The following is a 21,763-nucleotide window of genomic DNA, read 5'->3' as shown; positions in this document are numbered from 1 at the left end:
CTTGCATCCAGGAACTCCTTCTCTCCCTCTTCTTAGCTTGGCTCTCCTGGAAGTCTGACTCACTGTTAGGAGAGCCCTTCAATTATCAAAAAAAGTTTAAACCCTTGTAGCTAGCACACAGAATTTTAACTGAGTTTGGTTTGAAAGAAATGTTCCCTGCAGCCAGCTTGTTCTAAACTAAATTAAACTAAACTGCTCGAAAGCAGAACCACACATGGGAATTTACACCCCCATAATTAACTTTGGGTTTAACCTATTTTTTAAACCATTGTTTATTTCCCAGGCAGCTTGGTCACTTGATCAGTTACTGGAAGCAAGTTGCCTTTCATGGAAAAAAACATCTTCCAGAGAAACCTAGTTAAAGGGACCATAACCCCAACACAAACTAGATTTTCCCATAAAAGCACACATGCTATCACAAAAGAAGTACAAATAAATCACTGTTTCATTAGGAAAGAATGTTTGGAGCCTTCAAAGGTGAGAAAGGATGAGGTAAAAGGGCAGATGTTGCATCTCCTGTGCTTGCATGGAAAGGTACTTAAGGAAAGGGAGGTTGGTGATGTCTGACGAATGGACCAGAGCATTATGGAGGGAGCGGTTCCTTCGGAATGCTGAAAAGGGAGGTGAGGGGAAGATGTTCTTCGTGGTGGCATCACAGTGGAAGTGGTGGAAATGGTGGAGGATGATCCATTAAATATGATGGATGGTTGAGGATGAGGACAAGGGTGGCGTTAGTTAAGTTAAACTACACAATCTGAGAAGTTAAGGCTTAGCTCTTCTTACAGCAGTAAAGATCCAATGACAAGAAAGGACACACAACATGCCATCAGGCACATCTTCCTTTTGAAGCCCGGGAAACAGCATGATGTAGGGAATAATAACTAGACCACATTCAGCTTTGAAAAAAATAGAGCTCAGAATCACTTTCTAACCTTAAAATAAAGACCCCTGACTGAGGAAAAATTTTGACCAAGTATTCAGCAAGGCTTGCCTTCCTGGGATCTGTGAAACCCGTGACATAAGTGGAATTTGACAGTTGTATAAATTTCCTTATAATGAAAGAGGGTTTTCTTTCAAGGGAAACTAAGTGATCAAAACTTAATTTGGAGCATAAAAAGAGAGACCTGATGACAATTGTGAGACCATCCCCAAACATAAGGAATGAATGATGCAGCTTCAAAGAATACTGTAAGTATTGAGGAGCAAATTGGAGGAGTCAGATTCACTTAGCTATTTAGGCATCAGTTCACTTAACTAGCCTTAAGTGTCTTTTGCTCACTCAGGGCTTAAGGTAAAATGTTACTTTAATATTTGATGGATACTGCTTATAATTTTACTGTAACAATTGAAATTTAAAACTGGATTCCCTACCAGAAATAAGATCATATTTTCTCTCTTTATTCTAGAACCTACTCAATGTTGTGATTTATTGTTTCCAACAGACTTTAAATTGCATATTTGGATGTTTAATAAACTTTTATAAATATTAGAATTTATATCGTTTCACATAGTCTTCTGTATCATGAACTCGAGGACGTGACTCCGTACTCCATATTGTGTGGCACTACCACTGTGCTAAATGGGATAGAATTTGAACAGATTTAGTAACCCAAGACTGGGCATCCGTGAGGCACTATGGGCCATTAGCACCTGGAGAATTGTACTCTAACATAATCTGTAGCCTCATGGCCTGGCATTTCCCTTACTCTATCATTACCATCAAGCCTGGGGATTAACCCTGGTTCAATCAAGAGTGCAGGAGGGCAGGCCAGGAGCAGCAACAGGCGTACCTAAAAAGGTTTCAGCCTGGTGAAGCTATAATACAGGACTACTTGCACACCAAACAGCATAAGCAGCAAGCAATAGACAGCGCCAAGCAATCCCATAACCAACGGAACAGATCTAAGCTCTGCAGTACTGACACATGCAGTGGTGAATGGTGGTGGACAATTAAACAACTCATTGGATGAGATGGCTCCACAAATATCCTCATCCTCAACAATGGAGGACCCCAACACATCAGTGCAAAAGATAAGACTGAAGCATTCACAACAATCTTCAGCCAGAAATGCCGAGCGGATGATCTATCTCGGCCTCTCTGGAGGTCCCCAGCATCAAAGATGTCAGTCTTCAGCCAATTCAGTTCAGTCCATATCATAACGGCTGAAGGCACTGGATACTGCAAAGGCTACTGGCCCTGACAATATTGCGGTAATAGTACTGAAGACTTGTGCTCCAGAACTTGCTGCGTCCCTAGCCAAGCTATTCCAGTACAGCTACAACAGTGGCATATATCCAGCTATGTGGAAAATTGCCCAGGTATGTCCCATACACAAAAAGCAGGACAAGTCCAACCAGCCAATTACCATACCATCAGTCTACTCTCCATCATCAGTAAAGAAATGGAAGGGATCATTAACAGTGCTATCAAATGGCACTTGCTTAGCAATAACCTGCTCACTGACACCCAGTTTGGGTTCCACCAGGGCCACTCAGTTCCTGACCTCATTACAGCCTTGGTTCAAACATGGACAAAAGAGCTGAACTCCCAAGGTGAATTAAGAGTGACTGCCCTTGACATCAAGGCAACATTTAACCAAATGTGGCATCAAGGAGCACTAGCAAAACTGGAGTCAATGGGAATCAGAGGGAAAACTCTCCACTGGTTGGAGTCAGGCCTAGCACAAAGGAAGATGGTTATGGTTGTTAGAGTTCAGTCATCTCAGCTCCAGGACATCACTGCAGGAGTTCCTCAGGGTCGTATCCTCGGCCCAACCATCTTCTCCTGATTCGTCAATGACCTTCCTTCCACCATAAGGTCAGAAGTGGGGATGTTTGCTGATGATTGCACAATGTTCAATACCATTCGTGACTCCTCAGACACTGAAGCAGTCCATGTGCAAATGCAGCAAGACCTGGACAATATCCAGGCTTGGACTGACAAGTGGCAAGTAATGTTCGCACCACACAAGTGCCAGGCAATGGCATCTCCAACAAGAGATAATCCAACCATCACCCCTTGATGTTTAGTGGCATTACCATCACTGAATCCCCCACTAACAAACTTCCTGGGGGTTACCATTGACCAGAAACTGAACTGGACTAGCCATATAAATATTGTGGCTATAAGAGCAGATCAGAGGCTAGGAGTCCTGCGACGAGTAATTCACTTCCTGACTCCTCAAAGCCTGTCCACCATCTACAAGGCACAAGTCAGGAGTGTGATGGAATACACCCCGCTTGCCTGAATGAGTGCATTACCCACAACACTCAAGAAGCTTGACATCATCCATGACAAAGCAGCCCACTTGATCGGCACCACATCCACAAACATTCACTCCCTCCATCACCGACGCACAGGAGCAGCAGTGATGCTGCAGGATGCACTGCAGGAATTCACCAAGGCTCCTATGACAGCACCTTCCAAACCCATGACCACTACCATCTAGAAGGACAAGGGCAGCAGATAGATGGGAACATCACCACCTGGAAGTTCCCCTCAAAGTCGCTCACCATCCTGACTTGGAAATATTTTGCCATTCCTTCACTTTTCACTGGGTCAAAATCCTGGAAGTCCCTTCCTAACAGAACTGTGGGTGTACCTAAACCACATGCTCGCCACCACTTTCTCAAAGGCAGTTAGTGATGGGCAATAAATGTTGGCCCAGCCAGCGAAGCCCACATCCTGTGAATGAATAAAAATACTCCCTCCAGTGGGGGAATACACAGAGGATTTTGCATATTTTGTAACTATAATCTATTTTAATTTACTAAAATGGCTATTGGAGGGTGGTAATAATCTTAGCTAGCTCTTTTCTTTTGGGGACAGATAGCTCAGTCCTTTACATCCATATAAGTGTCTTTGAGATCTGACCTTCTCTACCTGAAGTGGACAGGAGTTATCGGAGAGCTACTCCTGATCTGGAATTACCCTAAAAAGAGGGGTTAGGATTATAATACACCCTAGTGAGACTCAGAGTCGACCCGCTGTGAACTCAGAAGCTGCTGCCATTGTCTCCAAGTGTAAACACTTGCACTTTCTTCCCAGTAAAACAATCTAAGCCTTCCTTCGATTTCTAACAATCAAACCACCTGGGCTTACTGTCAGGCAGACTGCTGCCACCAGCTACACCCCCACCACCCACCCCTTTCTATTTACCCTAAATTTAATGGTACACAATGCAGTATATAAGGGTAAAAATCTCAATACTGTTTATGTTGCTACTCCAGTAACTGAAGTTCTGTTGAAGGGTCACAAAGACTCGAAACGTCAATTCTTTTCTTCTCCGCCGATGCTGCCAGATCTGCTCAGTTTTTCCAGGTAATTCGGTTTTTGTTTTGTATTTCTAGCATCAGCAGTTTTTTGATTTTATTCCTGCTCCATCTGTTGGGGAATAATGTATGTACTCACTTTATCCCCCTTACCAAGATGGCACAAGTTTTGAAAAAAATTGTGTGTCAACCTTAAAGGGTATAGACCATATTTATGGTTTGGGCTTAGCTTGGTACTCATTTTTACTTTTCTGCATGCCGAAGTTTGACTCAGCATATCAGTCTCCAAACACACCCCCCGAATTACTAAAAAAAATGGTTTGAGTGTGCTGCTGGCTAGGCCAAAATTTATTGCCCATCCCTAATTGCCCTTGAGAAGGTGATGCTGAGCTGCCTCCTTGAATCGCTGCAGGTCATAGTGTGTAGATACACCTACAGTGCTGTTAGCAACAGCTACAGGATTTTGACCCAGTGACAGTGAAAGAATGGAGATATATTTCCAAGTCAGGATGGTAAGTGGTTTGGAGGGGAAATTCCAGGTGGCGGTGTTCAAATGTATCTGCTGCCCTTGTCCTTCTAGACGGTAGTGGCCGTGTGTTTGGAAGGTGCTATCAAAGGAGGCCTGGTGAGTTCCTGCTGTGCATCTTGTACACACTGCTGCCACTTTGCATTGGTGATGGAGGGAGTGAATGATTGTGGATGGGGTGCCAATCAAGCGAACTGCTTTGTCCTGCATGGTGATAAGCTTCTTCAATGTTGTTGGAGCTGCACTCATCCAGGCAAGTGGGGAGTATTTTATCACACTTCTTACTTGTGCCTTGTAGATGGTGGACAAGCTTTGGGGAGGCAGGAGGTGAGTTATTTGCCACAGGATTTCTAGCCTCTGAACTGCTTTTGTTGCCACAGTATTTATATGGCTAGTCCAGTTCAGTTTCTGGTCAATGGTGAGCTCATTTAGTGTTAGGACACAGGAACTTCCAGCTGTAGCCCCAATCTGTCTATGTTGTGACCTTATTTAGGGCAATGGTTGGTTTCAACACAAGGTCAGTGTTTTTGGATACAGCAAGTCCTGACATAATTTCCATATTTTCAGCCAGATACTTGTGTACACTGCTACTGCTGAGAAAATTCAGCCCATCTACAACAGCTTGCCTGCATAATTACAGCCACTCAGGCAAGAGGGCTTGTAACTCTTTTGAGTACAAACACGTTTCCATCTGTTTCAGATGAAGTTACATTGTTTCATAGTTTGCCATTGTGAGATTTGAACTCTTGATCTTAGGGTTACAAGTCCAGTACCATAACCACTTGGCTATTTAGGCCAAGCCTTGAGCTACACGTAACACATTAATTAAACTCATCACTTTCAGGTGAAACTTGGGACACTACTCTGGAGGCATATGCACAAGTGGCGTTCTTTCAAGAAAAAGTTAAAGGACTCAGTATGCATGGGTTTTGTAATCTGGCTGACAAATGTAAGGCCATGTGATAAAATGCAACTCATTTGCACTGGCCAGATAAGCGCTATAGCAATACTGGGTGGGTAGTAATATTGCATTATGTACATTGCTAACATTGTGTGTTATTTGCAAGAGAGAATAAATTTTGTTGTGTAGCTATTTGGTTTACTAATAATGAAATGGTTTGTATCTACACACTGATTTTGAAATTATTGAAATTATCTTGATTCTATTTAACACAGACGTAATTATTCAGACGTTTACATAATTTTCAATAACATTGAAATAAATTACTGACCAGTTTGGCTGATGAAGTATTTATATTGAATGTGTTGGGGAATTGGCCACACTGTAGTAAAAGTCACATACCAAGGTGTGTTACTATTAAAAAGCTGCATGAAAATTCACCCATTCCATAACATTTGATAATTGTTTATAGTTTGCTGTGAATGCTGAGACTTACAATTCAATTGCAGATTGAAGCCTGTATGATCAATATCAGATGACCACTTCCTTCATGCAGAGAAGGCCCTGCAAACACAGCAGAGGGCAGAGCCCAATCTATCCAACAAATTCTAGTTCCTATGGCAACAATTAGTTGCTGCCAGGCCATGAGTGCCAGAATAATTCACTAAAGCTTATTAATGGATGGCAAAACAAATTGCTGTCATTTAAGTGTTACTCAGTGATTAACAATGCACCTCCTGAACAGTATTTTTGCGACCATTCAGTAACTAATATCTATAACACATTCCAATGGAAGTTTTACTAAAATTGACGGGCTGGTAACTAATTTTATGTAAGACACACAAGCAGACAGCTACACATCAATTCCCATTTTCATATTAGATTACTAAAGGCACGTTTTATATAATTCTAAGAGGTCCTGAAGCAAGCAGTGCTCAGAGATCTATAACCTTCATGCTCCTCTGCCCATTATTTTAATCAATCTTCTTGCCATTGTTCCAATTACAGTCTTCTGGGGGCTGAAGATAGATAATTTCCATAACTTAAAATGAGGGCATCCAGCTCTGCTCATTTACTTTTAAATGTTCGTATTATCTGTTCTAAGGATGTGGCCAATGTTGGAATGGCTGCAATTATTCCAGCTGTCCTCGAAAATAATGGTTGAATTTCCTAGCAATTATTTGTATAACTGAATAGCTTGCTGGATCAATTCAAATTGTATGAAGAATCAACCACGTGGTGTGGACTAGAAACTCATGGCCAGACTAGCTAGGCATGGCAGGTACCTTTTTCACCAAGGGTATTTGTGAACCAGTTGGATTTTTAATTAGAGTATGGCAATTCTCATGGTAAATCTTCTGGTGCTAAGCCTCAAATAGTCAAACAATAAATTAACTATGGAGTAAATGTTCTCTGTTACAGTCATTTAACCAGACATTGGGCAACAAAGGGTCACTCCACTTACAGGAGTGTCTAAGGTAACCGAACCTGAGATAATATCTAGTACATCAACCCTAAAACTGTGACAGTGATGCTCTAATCTTTGAGTTGCCCTATTTTGTCAGCTGGGTTCAAGCTCGCAATATTTCCAACATTGGGAGATAGTGAAGATGATCTTTCTTTTTAAATTGCCAACAAAAATTTCCTAGCCTATAAAATGAAGTTTTTCATGCAATAAACAGCTGTACTAATATTAGCAATAGAGAAGAAAGCAGTCTAATTTGCCTCAGCCTCCTGAAGATACAAATCTCACACATATGGTTATGTTGAATGATCATTTTGATTTTTTTTTTGCTACTCATACATTTTTGCACATATGGTATGTTAAGCAATCTTTTGCATTTTGCAAGAGCATGTGTTGAATAAATGCCAAGACTGAAGGATTTTCAAACTTGTTTTTGCTGCTCTAATGAATGAACATACAAAATACTCCATAAAATTGGATTCAATCTGCATTCCAATAATGCTGAAAAATATCTTAATGCAGAGAGTTAAATTAACACAGATATATGTACTTTTTGAACCCTTCAGTATTCATCCTGTTGAAGCTGCATATCAAAGTATTGCTCCAAACTATACACTGGCTACATTTGAGAAAAACAGTGTGACTACCACATGAAATACATTTTATTCTGCATATCTCCTAAAAGAAAGGACAGAATAAATCATATCTGGCTTATGCCCATACTGGATTGGAAACGGGCGCAGGGCCATTTTGGAATAATTCCGGCAGATACCAGGGCCAGGACAATGTAAAAAAGACCCAACCAATTTAGCATTGGGCCAAACATGCAGACCATGGTCTGCCCTGCTAAACTGGTTACCACTGGGCCAGTTTCATGACTGGAACATGAACACAACATTAAATTTAAACCCAGAAGGTCAGAGAGCATCTGTGGAGAGAGGAACAGAATTAGTGTTCCAGGTGAATGACCAATTCTGATGTAAGGTCATGACCTAAAACATTAACTCAGTTTCTCACTTCACAGATGCTGTCTGAACCACTGAGTATCTCCTGCATTTTCTAATTTTATTTCAGATTTCCAGCACCTGCAGTAAAATGCTTTTGAATTTAAACACCACTAAGATTGCCCAGCATTTAACAAAAACAAGGGCCAGATGAACAAGTTTGATATTTTCCCATTTGTTGTGCACCAACAACAATCTCAGCAGGGGTCCTTACCCATGATTTCAAATATGGACCACAATTTTAAAGAGAACTTAATTCCATTTAGAGATGTTAATTTCCATATTTTGTAATCAAGGAAGTACTTTTAGGTTTTCTGAACCATGTTGTGGTAAACTGAGGTACCCTGCCCCTTTAAGAGAATGCACGTGTACTGATCATGTGACAGCACTGATGAATCACTGTACAGCGTGGGCAACTGGGAACTGTAAGTCTAGTTCTGAAGGTTTCTGAGTGACTACGTATGGTCTGGTGCTCTGCCCTATGTCCCATAAACCATCAATGTTTATTCTTACATCAGTCTCTCCCAGTTATTGATTGCAAGCAGCAATTGATAAGTACATAGGAAGGCGTGCAGTTAGAGTTTGGTTGGCCAACAAACTCATTTACCCAAGACATAAAACATCTGTTACCCGTAATGTGCAAATCAATTTAGTCTCACTGATTTCCATTCATTTAGTATGCATGTTGACCTCATAACTTAATGTCATCTGCAGGTTTTGGTTTCCCATGTAATTGTGACTTGGGAAAATTTCACACACCAAATATTTGACTTGTTTATCATTTTAACATGTCAGCTTTCTCACACTATAAATGATAAGAAATTTTAATTTATTAAAACACTGCATTTTTGTGAACTTTCTAAGACATTACTATCAATTATTTTAATTATGGTTTATAGTTTTAATTTTAAAGGTGCATATTAGTTTCAGAAACCATATTTCTGTGGAAAATGATTAAGAACAGTCTAGTATCACTGTATCATATTATCTATAAAGGTTAGATAAAGGACACACAACATTGCCCAGCAAAATTTAGTAAGTTGCAGTCTACCCATAGCACAGCTGTAGATGGATGAGAACACCCAGCAAATGACTGTTAAGGTACTTGAGTAAGTAACTAAAACCTGGCTTATTTCAATTTTAGTTAACTTCAAAGCAGTGTGTTTCTTCAACATGACTATTGCTCTAGGCACTGCACCTTGCTATGATCCCGTACAGACCGATAACATTGGAGAAAAAAAAATCAAACTTCCAGTTAATAGCTGAAAAAGGATGACAAGATTTCACATTTAAAAACGTTTACTGTAACAAATGACTAAAAACACCATGGCCCATACACTATTTTCTTTTTGTAGGCAACATATACGGCAGAACTACAGAAAGAATCATTCCACTTTTATCTACACATTGCTCTCTTCTAAGGAATTACAGTCCTTACAGTAAACAGTCCACAGTTGCATCCAGCTTCCAATGGGTTCACATTTTTCTGTTTCACCAAGAAGTAACTTCGAGTGACCATCTCCAGGTGCTTCCATCAGTTTTCAGAGAGTCTCCCAGAGCAGTAAAGCCTAGTCCAATGATTCTACCACCTCACCCCCCACCCCCCCACCCCCCGCCCCACCCCAGCCACACTACGACAAATCTCCGCAGAGCGGCTGCAGAGTGCGTCTGTTGAACTAGAGACTGTCACCCTCCAGCATTCGGCTTCAGTAGCTGTTCTCTCTGCTGACCACACCAACTGCTATTCTTTTCCCCTCTCTCTTTTCTCTTCTACCCAAAAGCTTGGAGCTGGCAAGCATATTTACTGTTAGCAAGCTACACTTGCCTTTTGTTCCCAGGTGCGAGAACTTTGCAGCTTGCTCAGACAGGCCCTTGACTAAGTCAGGCTTGTTTTCTGGCAGATTTCATTTTAACCTAAATTTAAAGACACAGTGGGCACCGCTTCACGCAATGGGGTATTTTTGATCTTCCATCTGGACATAAAGTATCAGCTAAGTGGAACAAAGAGGAAAAATCAGAATGGGGAGCATCACATAACTGTAATAAAGCACACATTATTTTCTTTTGCCATCATTTTAACTGGAAGGTTAAATTGAGTAGATTCCATTATTAGTATGCAATCCTCCCAGGCCAATTGAGTCTTCTGCTCAGGCACCGCTTTACAAACAGGCCGAATATTGTCCTGATTTACAAGGATAGTTTCCTCCAAAACAATCTCATGCAATTCAAAGCAACCAGTTACAAAAGGGTGGGAATAGATCTATGTGCAAAGGTGCTCAGCTATAGCATATCAAGATGCTGTTTTTTAAGATAGTGGTGGTTTAAAAGAAAGCTCCATGTGGACAGGGAGATAAAGCCTCCAGAACAGCGATTAGTCATGCTGGAGCAGCACGGTTCAGTATGGCTTTATCAGCTGTAACTTGTGGTATATGTCAGTCATCTCTCTAACCCCTTCTACAGATTGGTTCTTTGCTCGGCACTGGGCCTGTGACCACATGGCCTAGGAGATAAAAGTTGCTGCACTGGACCCATTGCCAGTCAGCAGGGGACTTCTGGGCTGCAATATCTCTGGACAAAGGTGGGCTGGGCCAGAAAAAATAGGCAGTCTCCTCAGCCTGGAGCTTTCCGGAACAGAGAAATAGCAGGATTTCAAGGAGTGCTGAATGTCTGCTGACGGGTTGCGACTATCCGGGATCAGAGAGCTTTCCAAAACAGCATTAACACCTGCTATAGGAGATGTTTTAGGAGGTCATTGCCACATTATGTATCCATTGGTTGCATCTATGCCGGGGAAGGAACATGAAGACCTAAGACTCTTCTCTATTTTTCCATCTCTCTTTTATTTTGGCTGTGATATTGGTGCTGTACTGTAGCGGCACTGCTTGTGGTATTCCTGATGTAATTCTCTTTTTTCTTTTGGTTAAACATAAGCAATTGTACTCACAACAAATTTCCATATGGACAATAAATGTGAATTGAGTAATACTAGATCTTAATCTCATCCTTTTCCCTAATTGTTGCCAAGATCACCTTTTTAAAAAAATATAATATTGTTTACCTCTGCAGTAACCTCTCCCTATTGAGACCCTAATTCACTTTTATCACCTCCTGGCTGTATTTTTCCAACAGAAGGCGATCCCACCTTCTACCATTGCAACTACAAATCATCCACATCATCTTTCATCAAGCTCCACTCGTTTCCCATGTCCCAGCGAAATCAGGCATAAGATTCTTATTTTTACTTTCAGATTTCTCTATTGTCTAGATGGTCTCTAGCTTGTCTTTTCCTGCAGCTTGGTGAGCCTGCACCCTATGCTCCTCCATCACTCACTGCTTGTTCCTCAACTACTCCATTGCAACACCGGTGACGGTTTACTCAGCAACCTTATCCCAACATTGGAACTCTCTCCCTCAACATCTCCACTTTGGCCTCTTCCTCATGCCCTTTAAAACTCTCCATAATATCCATTCCTTTTGAATGTACTTGTGCTTCTTCTTGACATTCTTTTCTCACCCAAACAGTCCCTGGCAAAATAAGAGGGGTGTGGGTCAGCAAGTTTGTGATCAGCCTGCAATGGTTGTAGATATCCTTATGGAGCCAGGAGGAAAATGCTGGACATTTTGAACATTCCAGTTTAGGGTGAAATGGCTACCCACCCACAAGCAGTGGGTAGCTAATTAGGCATCCTTAAGTATTTATTAGGGCCATATTACCAATGCCAACTGAAATTTTCCAGTTGACATGCATACCCTCCACTAAGGCCAAGGGATGGAGGTGGCATCCCCCAGGCAGATCTAGAGACCTAGGGCCAGGTACTCCAACATTAAAAATAACACCCCCCCCCCTCCAACTCCCTCACCCCCTTTAGACTCAATAACCATAGGGTCACAGCTCTAGGTACAGGCCCCCTGTGGAGAGATTCCCCGGACATGATGACAGCTGCCAGCAATGAACTCTTTGTATTTTTTTTAAAAATTTTTTAAGTCTTCAGATGGTATCTTCATCATGTGGTACACTCACCTACCTGTAACAGCAGCTCGCCTCACTGGCTTTGGCCTGTCAAGTTTCAGTACTGGAGGGCCTCCAATTGGCCCTCCAAAACTGGGAGCCAACCCACCATCCTTAATTGGACAGGGCTCGCAAAGATGGTCCCACCACCCATCAGTTCCAGGTTCTGGACCCAGAATTCAGCCCAGTGTCAGGACCAGCACCCTAGAATGAAAATCTAGCCCACTGAATCATTGCAGCACAGACAGAGGCTATGCAGCTTATCAAGTTCATGCCAATTCTCTGTAGAGCAATAGCCAATCCCATTCCCCCACTCTATCCCTGTAGCCCTGAAACTTAATTTTGCTCAAGTGCCAACCCAATTTTCTTCTGAAATCACTGATCATTTGCAATTCCACTACCTGTGCAGACCAGTGTAACCAAATCTCAGGGAAAAAATAAATGGACACTTTGGCATGGATGATCTGGGGTGCTCGCTGCCAAGCCTGTGAGAATGGGGGAGAGGAGGTGCAGTCGAGCCTGTGAGACTATGGGAGTGAGAGGGGGAGATCCTGTGGGAGTGGGCCACCAGGACAAAAGTGCAGTGTGCTTGTGCGTACTCCATATGTGCAAAAACCAAACATCAAAAGTATGGGACTAACAGCATCCCAGCAGCAAACAAACTGGGACTTGGGAAAACAGTCTCAAATACGGGGCAGCTCATAAATTCTGGGACCGTTGGTCACCCTGGCGTAGGCAGTAAGTTCCAGAACATTACCGCTCACTTAATAAAAAAAAAGTCGTCCCCCCCCCACCCCCGCCACCAAATCTCTTGCTGAAAACCTCTCCGGTCCTTGCAATCATCAGCTCATGAGAACTGCTTTTTTTTCTACCTTATCTAAACCTGTCTTCATCATGTACACCTCTATCAAATTTCCCCTCAATCTCCTTTACTCCAAGAAAAACCCCTACTGCTCCAACCTGTGGCTTTCTGGCATTCTGGTAAACCATTCTGGTAAATCGTCTCTGAAATGTAGCTAAATCAACATAAAATTTCATGGAATTTTAAGTGCAACTTGCATTTAGCAAAATTAAGTTTCTGTGATTGTTCTAGCTTAAAAAAAAATTATGCTGGAATTCAACCCCCCTCTTCAAAACTACCACATCTTCAGATCAAATTAACTATCATGCTGAATTTCTGCTAATTCTACTCATTTGCGGCCTTCAAGCAGGCTCTTAAAATTAAATTGTCTCTCTTTTAGGCGCAATGCTAATAGATACTTTTTGAAAGCTTTGGTTTATTTTTAAACTTTATTAGGAATTAATTTATTTAGAAACTGAGTACACAAATCTAACTAGCAAATGGCTCCACACACTTTTCTTTTCGTCATTTTCAGGGTATTCAAGATCAGTTGGTCAACTGGACACCGACTAAAATGCTTATTTTTTGCGCTAAACTCGTATTCAATTATACTAATAAAGCTGCACCAGGTTACCACTTATAAATATATCAAGGAACATTTTATTAAATGCAGTTTAAAAAAATCTCCATGCTAAAAAATTACCCAATTGCACTAGCTCATGGCAAAATATAAATTACTTTAAATGGAAACTTGAGAGAAAAAAACACACTTCTTGATACTAACACAATTTTGAACATAATTTACTCGTGGATTGCCAATTGTGCCCAAAGCGGAAACTACTGCCTATTTCCCCAAATCTTAACTGACAAGTCCAAACTAATTCAGAGCAACTGCTCCAAGGATGTTTTTACTAATTTTCATTTGGTAGTACAGAAATTGAGCATTGCTGAATAAAGAGACATATATCAAAGTTTTTTGCTTTGCATTCATTAGGGCAGCTACGCAAGATTACCCAACAGTAAAAGGGAACAACAATTTACACTGCATTAGAAGAGAATGCTGATTAGTTGGGGAGTGAACTTTGATTGGTAGAAGTTGTGCCTTAGAGAATGTAGCAGAGAACAGTTAACTGTCAAACTTCTGTTTCACGTTCAAACCAGACAGGTCAATTTGATTGGACAACACTTGTTAAACTATCCTGATTGTGCTAAGAATTACACTGAAAACCAATTTGAGATTATTAGTCGAGCTCGCAGTGTGGCTCACTTATGTATGTGCTAGAAGCCGGATATATTCACACACAGGGCCTTATCCTTTGCAGACAGAAGGAGCTTGCCCATGCATTACATCTTTTCCAACTAAACAAAAGCTTTGGGAAACCACCATTACCTGGCTCATCCCCCATGGAAATGCCTTGACCAGTTTCGACCTGCCTGGTTTGAATTTGAAACAAAGGCTTGGCAGTTAACAGCTCTCTGCTGCATTCTCCAAGTCAATGCCTTGAGCAATCAGAGACCACTTACGAACCAATCAGCACTCTCTTCTAATGCATCTCATGCAACATAAATTGTTGTCCCCCTTTACCGTTGGTTTATCTTGTAGCTGTCTTAATGAGTGCAAGATGAAAAGCTTTGATATCTTGAGGAGTCCCCTTTTTTCAACAATCCTCATGTTTTTATTTCTTCAGGGCTGAAGAAGAGTCATATGGACTCGAATGTTAACTCTGTCTTTCTCTCCACAGATTCTGTTAGGCCTGCTGATTTTTTCCAGCATTTTCCTTTTGTTTCAGATTTCCAGCATCTGCAGCATTTTTCTTTTAATTTCATGTTTTTACTGCTTGAAGCTAAGATTTTGAATGGGTTGCCCTCAATTATGCTGAGCTATTTGTACCAAAATTATACCATAATGGATGAAATGCACAACTTTTTATGAATCGATTGTAAAATATTTTCCAATATGGCTGAAGTAATAATGTCCCAGTTGCTCTATTGTAGGGTCACTATTGGGGTGCTGAAGCTTGTAATATCTAGTTGCTAAGAATGACAAAAAGTTGCACAGAGAAATAATGGGTACACTTCTTGCCAGGATGAATCTCAGTAAAGGTCTGTAAGCAAGACCTTTTCAAAAATATATATCTAAAAATCATCAATATACTGTACTGAAATGGAAATTTTAAAAAATAAACTGACCAGTTTAGAAAGAACATATTTCAAAAAATGATCTACTTAAAGCAAAAATCACATCAGGATTCACTGTACCTATATCCTCAAGATATTTTTTGGATTTCCAGTTGCAGTCCTCTGCATTAGGATGACCAGCAGGGTCCTTTGATTCTATACTGTTACTGTCTCTCTTCGTTTCTCCTCTGAAAGATGAGAACAGAATGATTCAAACAGAATGATTCAATGATCCGATGCAAAATACGTTTCATGACTAAAACCTAGAACTCACCTTTTGAAGAACATTTTTACAAATCTTACAGCAAAACATTTTTGAAGATCATTGTGCCGTTTTTTTTTCAAACTAATTTTAACCACAGCTGATGTTAATGCTGAACAAGCCAGATCTCAGATTGAAATGCGACTCATATGATAATAATCTTTTTTTTGTATTATAGAAATGAGGAGCAAAAGCTACTGAACACAAAAGCACAGGATTCCAGTGATAAGTTTTAAAAAGTTAAAACGTAAACGCACACAAAAATAGTCTCCTGGCCCAAAATGGAGTTGCTTTTTCCACAGAATTACCTGGAAAAACTCAGCAGGTCTGGCAGCATCGGCGGAGAAGAAAAGAGTTGACGTTTCGAGTCCTCATGACCCTTCCACAGAACTGTTCTTCTCAACCTCACCCCTCGCCTGAGGCATGGCGATCCTCAGGTTAAACTCACCACCCGTCATCTCGCTCTAAGGAGTGAGCAGCCTATGATCCTCTGGGACTTCAGCAACTTTCAATTTCACTGAATCACAATTTTTATTTCTCCAGAAATTCTTTGTAAGGTACTTATTATCGTAATATTGAGCAGATAAATAGAGTATTTTTTTGGGGGGAAAATCCATGTCATATTGACTAGAAAGAACACAGTCATTTGCAAAACAAAAAGGGAAGTTCTGGTATGGAGCTTTAATCATCTGGAGCCCCAAACGACAGAAATTCAGGAGCATTTAATGGACAGTTATGGAGAGTACCATGACAGTGGAGCAAACCCTAAGATAGCTGTGCAAATTCACGGCATTATTGCTTTCATTCTTAAAATATCATTGGCTGAGAATAAAGTTGTATTTTTTTGGAATGCAGAGAGATTTTGTACTTCTGAGGTTATAAAAGAGGATGGAAATGCATATCTTTTATGATGAAGCTACTTAGGGGGGATAAAACTAGAATTAGAACTTTCAATCTTTTGGGAAATATAAAATATTAAAATAATTAACTGACCAGCTGTTCATTATTTGTTTCTTGCTTTACTGTTTTACCTTCTCTCTGCAGAATGCACTCATTTATGCTGGGTACAACCTAACTAGCACTCTATTAAAGTAGTTATTTGTATGGCTGGGGAAGCAGTTATAATTTGATATTGAGATTAACAATCTATTCAACAGCTTCAGTGATGCAGTGTGAATGGTTATGATACCACAAGGAATGGATCTCTCAGGGTAGAAGTTCAGTATGAAGGACAATCTGACTTGGATGGCCACAGACATTAACACATCTTCCCAGGCCTATCCTCAAGTGGCTGATGGCTGTCCAGATTTACTGTGGAAGGTTGAAACCTGGGATGTCACCGTGGGTCAGTTACCTGGCGATGTTTGCAGTTAACCAGGGGGTGCGCTATTGAGAGATGGGGCTGTGATCAGTTTGTAGAGTGTGCAATGCATTCCAGTAAGAGCTGTGTGATTTCAAATGAATGCATGAGTGTTTTTTTTGAGACTATATCACTGGGAGTGCTTCATTAACTGTCAGTCAATGGTGTTCTTTGAAGAGGATGTTTTCCCTGCAGAGATTGGGAGACTCAATGTGTGCTAACTCAGGAAGCCACTCAAGCTGTTTGGGCTCTTTTTGAAGTAGTTGTTCTTTTTGTTTGAGTCCAAGATCTGGAAGCTTAGATTTTATGTTTCTTTAGTTTTAAGTGGGTTATCTTCAGCACTAAAATAACACAGATTGGAATCAAAGTTCGAGTGTCAGCAAACTATTTGATCATGAGAATTAATATCAACAATTGTGCATTATCCAGCATGAGTCACTGAGTGGGAACCTAAGTTTATTTTTGCTGCTGCTTTGTCCAACATTACTGAGGTAAATTGCAGTATATATTTATCACTGACAACAGTGGACTTAGCACATGCTGGGCATCAAACCTGGGACAAATAAAAATTTGACTGGAAGTGTGAAACACACTTTAAAACAACACGGGCCAAGAAACCTGTGGTAAATTATGATGCAGAATTTTAATTTAAACTGATATGGATTTTTATGGATTGAAGTTCCTACTTCAAGTGAACACAGCAATTGATGACACGCATTTAGAGAACAATGGCTTGTTCAGATTTCCAGCTGTTCCATATTAAGACAAACTGTAATTTGATAGGGTTTATGTTTAATTAACAAACGTAGCTCGTAAGAAGTTAACATTTTAGAGTAATATATTTTATTTAGTATTAATATGTATTTTTAAAAAATATTAATAATTACATAAATAGTAACCGGTATCTGAAATTTGGTGCAATGCAATATTTTCAGTATGCCTGTGGCCAGGCTGACTTTTCACCTGGTGCCAGCCAGGAACGTACTTTTGTTATCGTTAGCCTTTCCCTAGAACCAGGCAAGGTCAACAGCCAGACTAGCCAAGTCACAAACCAGAGCTGACTGTAAAGTAAGAATTGTCCTGATATTATAAATCATGATCTTTTAAACCTGCATGAGACAATGGGCTAAATTTCAACTTTTGGACTTGCTCACAGTGAGGGAGGCTGGCAGTAGGTGCGGGAACCTAAAAATTAGTGGAGTGGGCTTGCGCTGGCTCTTTAACTCAGCTACACTATTGGCATCCCACTCCCAGATTTCCTGACCAAATCAGAGTTCGTGCAAATGATCAAAAACCGTTTAATTAACAAACGTAGCTCGTTTCATAGTAAGAACAGTTAACATTTTAGAGTAATATTTTTATTTAGTATTAATATGTATTTTTAAAAAATATTAATAATTACATAAATAGTAACCAGTATCTGAAATTTGGTGCAATGCAATATTTTCAGTATGGATATCCAATATTTTCAGTCACTGTCACTGATCTCATCTCCTCTGGAGATCTTCCTCCCACAGCTTCCAACCAGATAGTCGCCCAAACTCGGACGGCCCGCTTCTACCACCTACCCAAAATCTACAAACAGGACTGTCCCGGCAGACCGATCATGTCAGCCTGTTCCTGCCCCATGGAACTCATTTCTCGTTATCTTGACTCCCTTCTCTCTCTCCTTGTCCAGTCCCTTCCCACCTATTTTGCTTCCAATCTCCACCCCTCCATCATTTTCACGTGGTCCATTTCTAACATTTCCCTTCCCTTCATTGACCTTTCTGTCTCAATCTCTGGTGATAGACTGTCCACCAATATCCATTACAAGCCTACCAACTCCCACAGCTACCTTGACTACAGCTCCTCACACCCCGCTTCCTGTAAGGACTCCATCCCATTCTCTCAGTTCCTTCGCCTCCGTCGCATCTGTTCCGATGATGCTACTTTCAAAAACAGTTCCTCTGACATGTCCTCCTTCTTCCTTAACCAAGGTTTTCCGACCACGGTCGTTGACAGGGCCCTCAACCATGTCCGGCCCATCTCCCGCGCATCCGCCCTCACGCCTTCTCCTCCCTCCCAGAAACATGATAGGGTCCCCCTTGTCCTCACTTATCACCCCACCAGCCTCCGCATTCAAAGGAACATCCTCCGCCATTTCCGCCAACTCCAGCATGATGCCACCACCAAACACATCTTCCCTTCACCCCCCCCTATCGGCATTCCATAGGAATCGTTCCCTCCGGGACACCCTGGTCCACTCCTCCATCACCCCCTACTCCTCAACCCCCACCTATGGTACCACTCCATACCCACGCAAAAGATGTAATACCTGCCCCTTCACTTCCTCTCTCCTCACCGTCCAAGGGCCCAAACACTCCTTTCAAGTGGAGCAGCATTTCACTTGCATTTCCCCCAACTTAGTCTACTGTATTCGTTGCTCCCAATGTGGTCTCCTCCACATTGGAGAGACCAAACGTAAACTGGGCGACCGCTTTGCAGAACACCTGCGGTCTGTCCGCAAGAATGACTCAAACCTCCCTGTCGCTTGCCATTTTAACACTCCACCCTGCTCTCTTGCCCTCATGTCTGTCCTTGGCTTACTGCATTGTTCCAGTGAAGCCCAACGCAAACTGGAGGAACAACACCTCAGCTTCCAACTAAGCACTTTACAGCCTTCCGGACTGAATATTGAATTCAACAACTTTAGGTCCTGAACTCCATCCTCTACCCCCACCCCTTTCTGTTTCTTCCCTCTTCCTTTTGTTTTTTCCAATAAATTATATAGATTTTTCTTTTCCCACCTATTTCCATTATTTTTAAATATTTTAAAATCTTTTATGCTCCCCCCACCCCCACTAGAGCTATACCTTAATTCCCCAACCATCCATTAATTAGTACATTCGTTTAGATATATATCACCAACTTCAACACCTATGTGTTCTTTTGTTCTGTTGTCTGTGACATCTTTTGATGATCTGCTTCTATTACTGCTTGCTTGTCCCTACAGCCACACCCCCCCTCCACTTCTCTCCCCCCACCCAAACCCATCACCACCGCCCCCCCCCCCCCCCCCCCCCCCACACACACACACACACACACACATACACACACCTTAAACCAGCTTATATTTCACCCCTTCCTTGGATTCATCTAGTTCTGTTGAAGGGTCATGAGGACTCGAAACGACAACTCTTTTCTTCTCCGCCGATGCTGCCAGACCTGCTGAGTTTTTCCAGGTAATTCTGTTTTTGTTTCACATCCATTATTCCTCTGACACCTTACGTCACATCAACAATTTCCAGTTCCCTGGCCCCAACCGCCTCCTCTTCACCATGGACGTCCAATCCCTCTACAACTCCATCCTCCACCAGGATGGTCTGAGGGCTCTCAGCTTCTTCCTCGAACAGAGGCCCGAACAATCCCCATCCACCACAACTCTCTTCCATCTGGCTGAACCTGTTCTCACACTGAACAATTTCTCCTTTAACTCCTCTCACTTCCTCTAAATAAAAGGTGTGGCTATGGGTACCCACATGGGCCCCAGCCATGCCTATCTCTTAATGGGGTATGTGTAACATTCCTTGTTCCAGTCCTACTCCGGCCACCTCCCACAACTCTTTCTCCATTACATCGATGACTACTTTGGTGCTGCTTCATGCCATTGTCGGGACATGGAAAAACTTATTAATTTTGCTTCCAATTTCCACCCCTCCATCATTTTCACATGGTCTATTTCTGACACTTCCATTCCATTCCTTGACCTCTCTGTCTCAATTTCTGGTGACAGACTGTCCACAATTATCTATTACAAGCCTACTGACCCCCATAGCTACCTCGACTACAGCTCCTCACACCCCGCTTCCTGTAAGGACTCCATCCCATTCTCTCAGTTCCTTCGCCTCCGTCACATCTGTTCTGATGATGCTACCTTCAAAAACAGTTCCTCTGACATGTCCTCCTTCTTCCTTAACCGAGGTTTTCCACCCACAGTTGTTGACAGGGCCCTCAACCGTGTCCGGCCCATCTCCCGTGCATCCACCCTCACGCCTTCTCCTCCCTCCCAGAAACATGATAGGGTTCCCCTTGTCCTCTCTTATTACCCCACCAGCCTCCGCATTCAAAGGATCATCCTCCGCCCTTGCCGCCAACTCCAGCATGATGCCACCACCGAACACATCTTCCCTTCACCCCCCGGCGGCATTCCGTAGGGATCGCTCCCTCCGTGACAGCCTGGTCCACTCCTCCATCACCCCCTACTCCTCAACCCCCAAGGGCACCTCCCCATGCATAAGCAAAATATGCAACACCTGCCCCTTCACTTCCTCTCTCCTCACCTTCCAAGGGCCCAAATACTCCTTTCAAGTAAAGCAGCATTTCACTTGCATTTCCCCCAACTTAGTCTACTGCATTTGTTGCTCCCAATGTGGGTTCCTCTACATTGGAGAGACCAAACGCAGACTGTTTGACTGCTTTGCAGAACACCTTCGGTCTGTCCGCAAGAATGATCCAGACCTCCCTGTCGCTTGCCATTTTAACACTCCACCCTGCTCTCTTGCCCACATGTCTGTCCTTAGCTTGCTGCATTGTTCCAGTGAAGCTCAACGCAAACTGGAGGAACAGCACCTCATCTTCCGACTAGGCACTTTACAGCCTTCCAGACGAATACTGAGTTCAACAACTTTAGATCTTGAACTCCCTCCTCCATTCCCACCCCCTTTCTGTTTCTTCCCCCTTCCTTTTGTTTTTTCCAATAATTTATATGGATTTTTCTTTTCCCAACTCTTTCCATTATTTTTATATCTATACCTTTTATGCCCTTTTAGTCTTTTTTCACCCCACCCCCACTAGAGCTATCTGTACCTTGCATGTCCTGCTATCCATTCTTAATTAGCACATTCCTTTAGATAATATCACCACCTTCAACACCTCTTTGTTCTTTTGTCTGTGACATCTTTTG

The 21,763-nt window shown here is 41.9% G+C and overlaps 1 protein-coding gene across 3 annotated transcripts in view; it reads right to left on the bottom strand.

Moving 5' to 3' along the window:
• LOC121282181 (neuron navigator 1-like) overlaps positions 1-21,763 on the bottom strand; it is a 589,054-nt gene that overhangs the window by 465,455 nt on the left and 101,836 nt on the right. For all 3 annotated transcript variants that reach the window (XM_041195735.1, XM_041195734.1, XM_041195736.1), the window contains exon 5: positions 15,278-15,384. In XM_041195735.1, coding sequence (XP_041051669.1) covers positions 15,278-15,384 — 107 coding nt within the window. The remainder of the gene's footprint in view (positions 1-15,277; positions 15,385-21,763) is intronic.

This window comes from Carcharodon carcharias, chromosome 9, assembly GCF_017639515.1.
Source record: "Carcharodon carcharias isolate sCarCar2 chromosome 9, sCarCar2.pri, whole genome shotgun sequence".
NCBI lineage: Eukaryota > Metazoa > Chordata > Chondrichthyes > Lamniformes > Lamnidae > Carcharodon > Carcharodon carcharias.
This window is presented reverse-complemented; position numbering and strand designations above follow the sequence as displayed.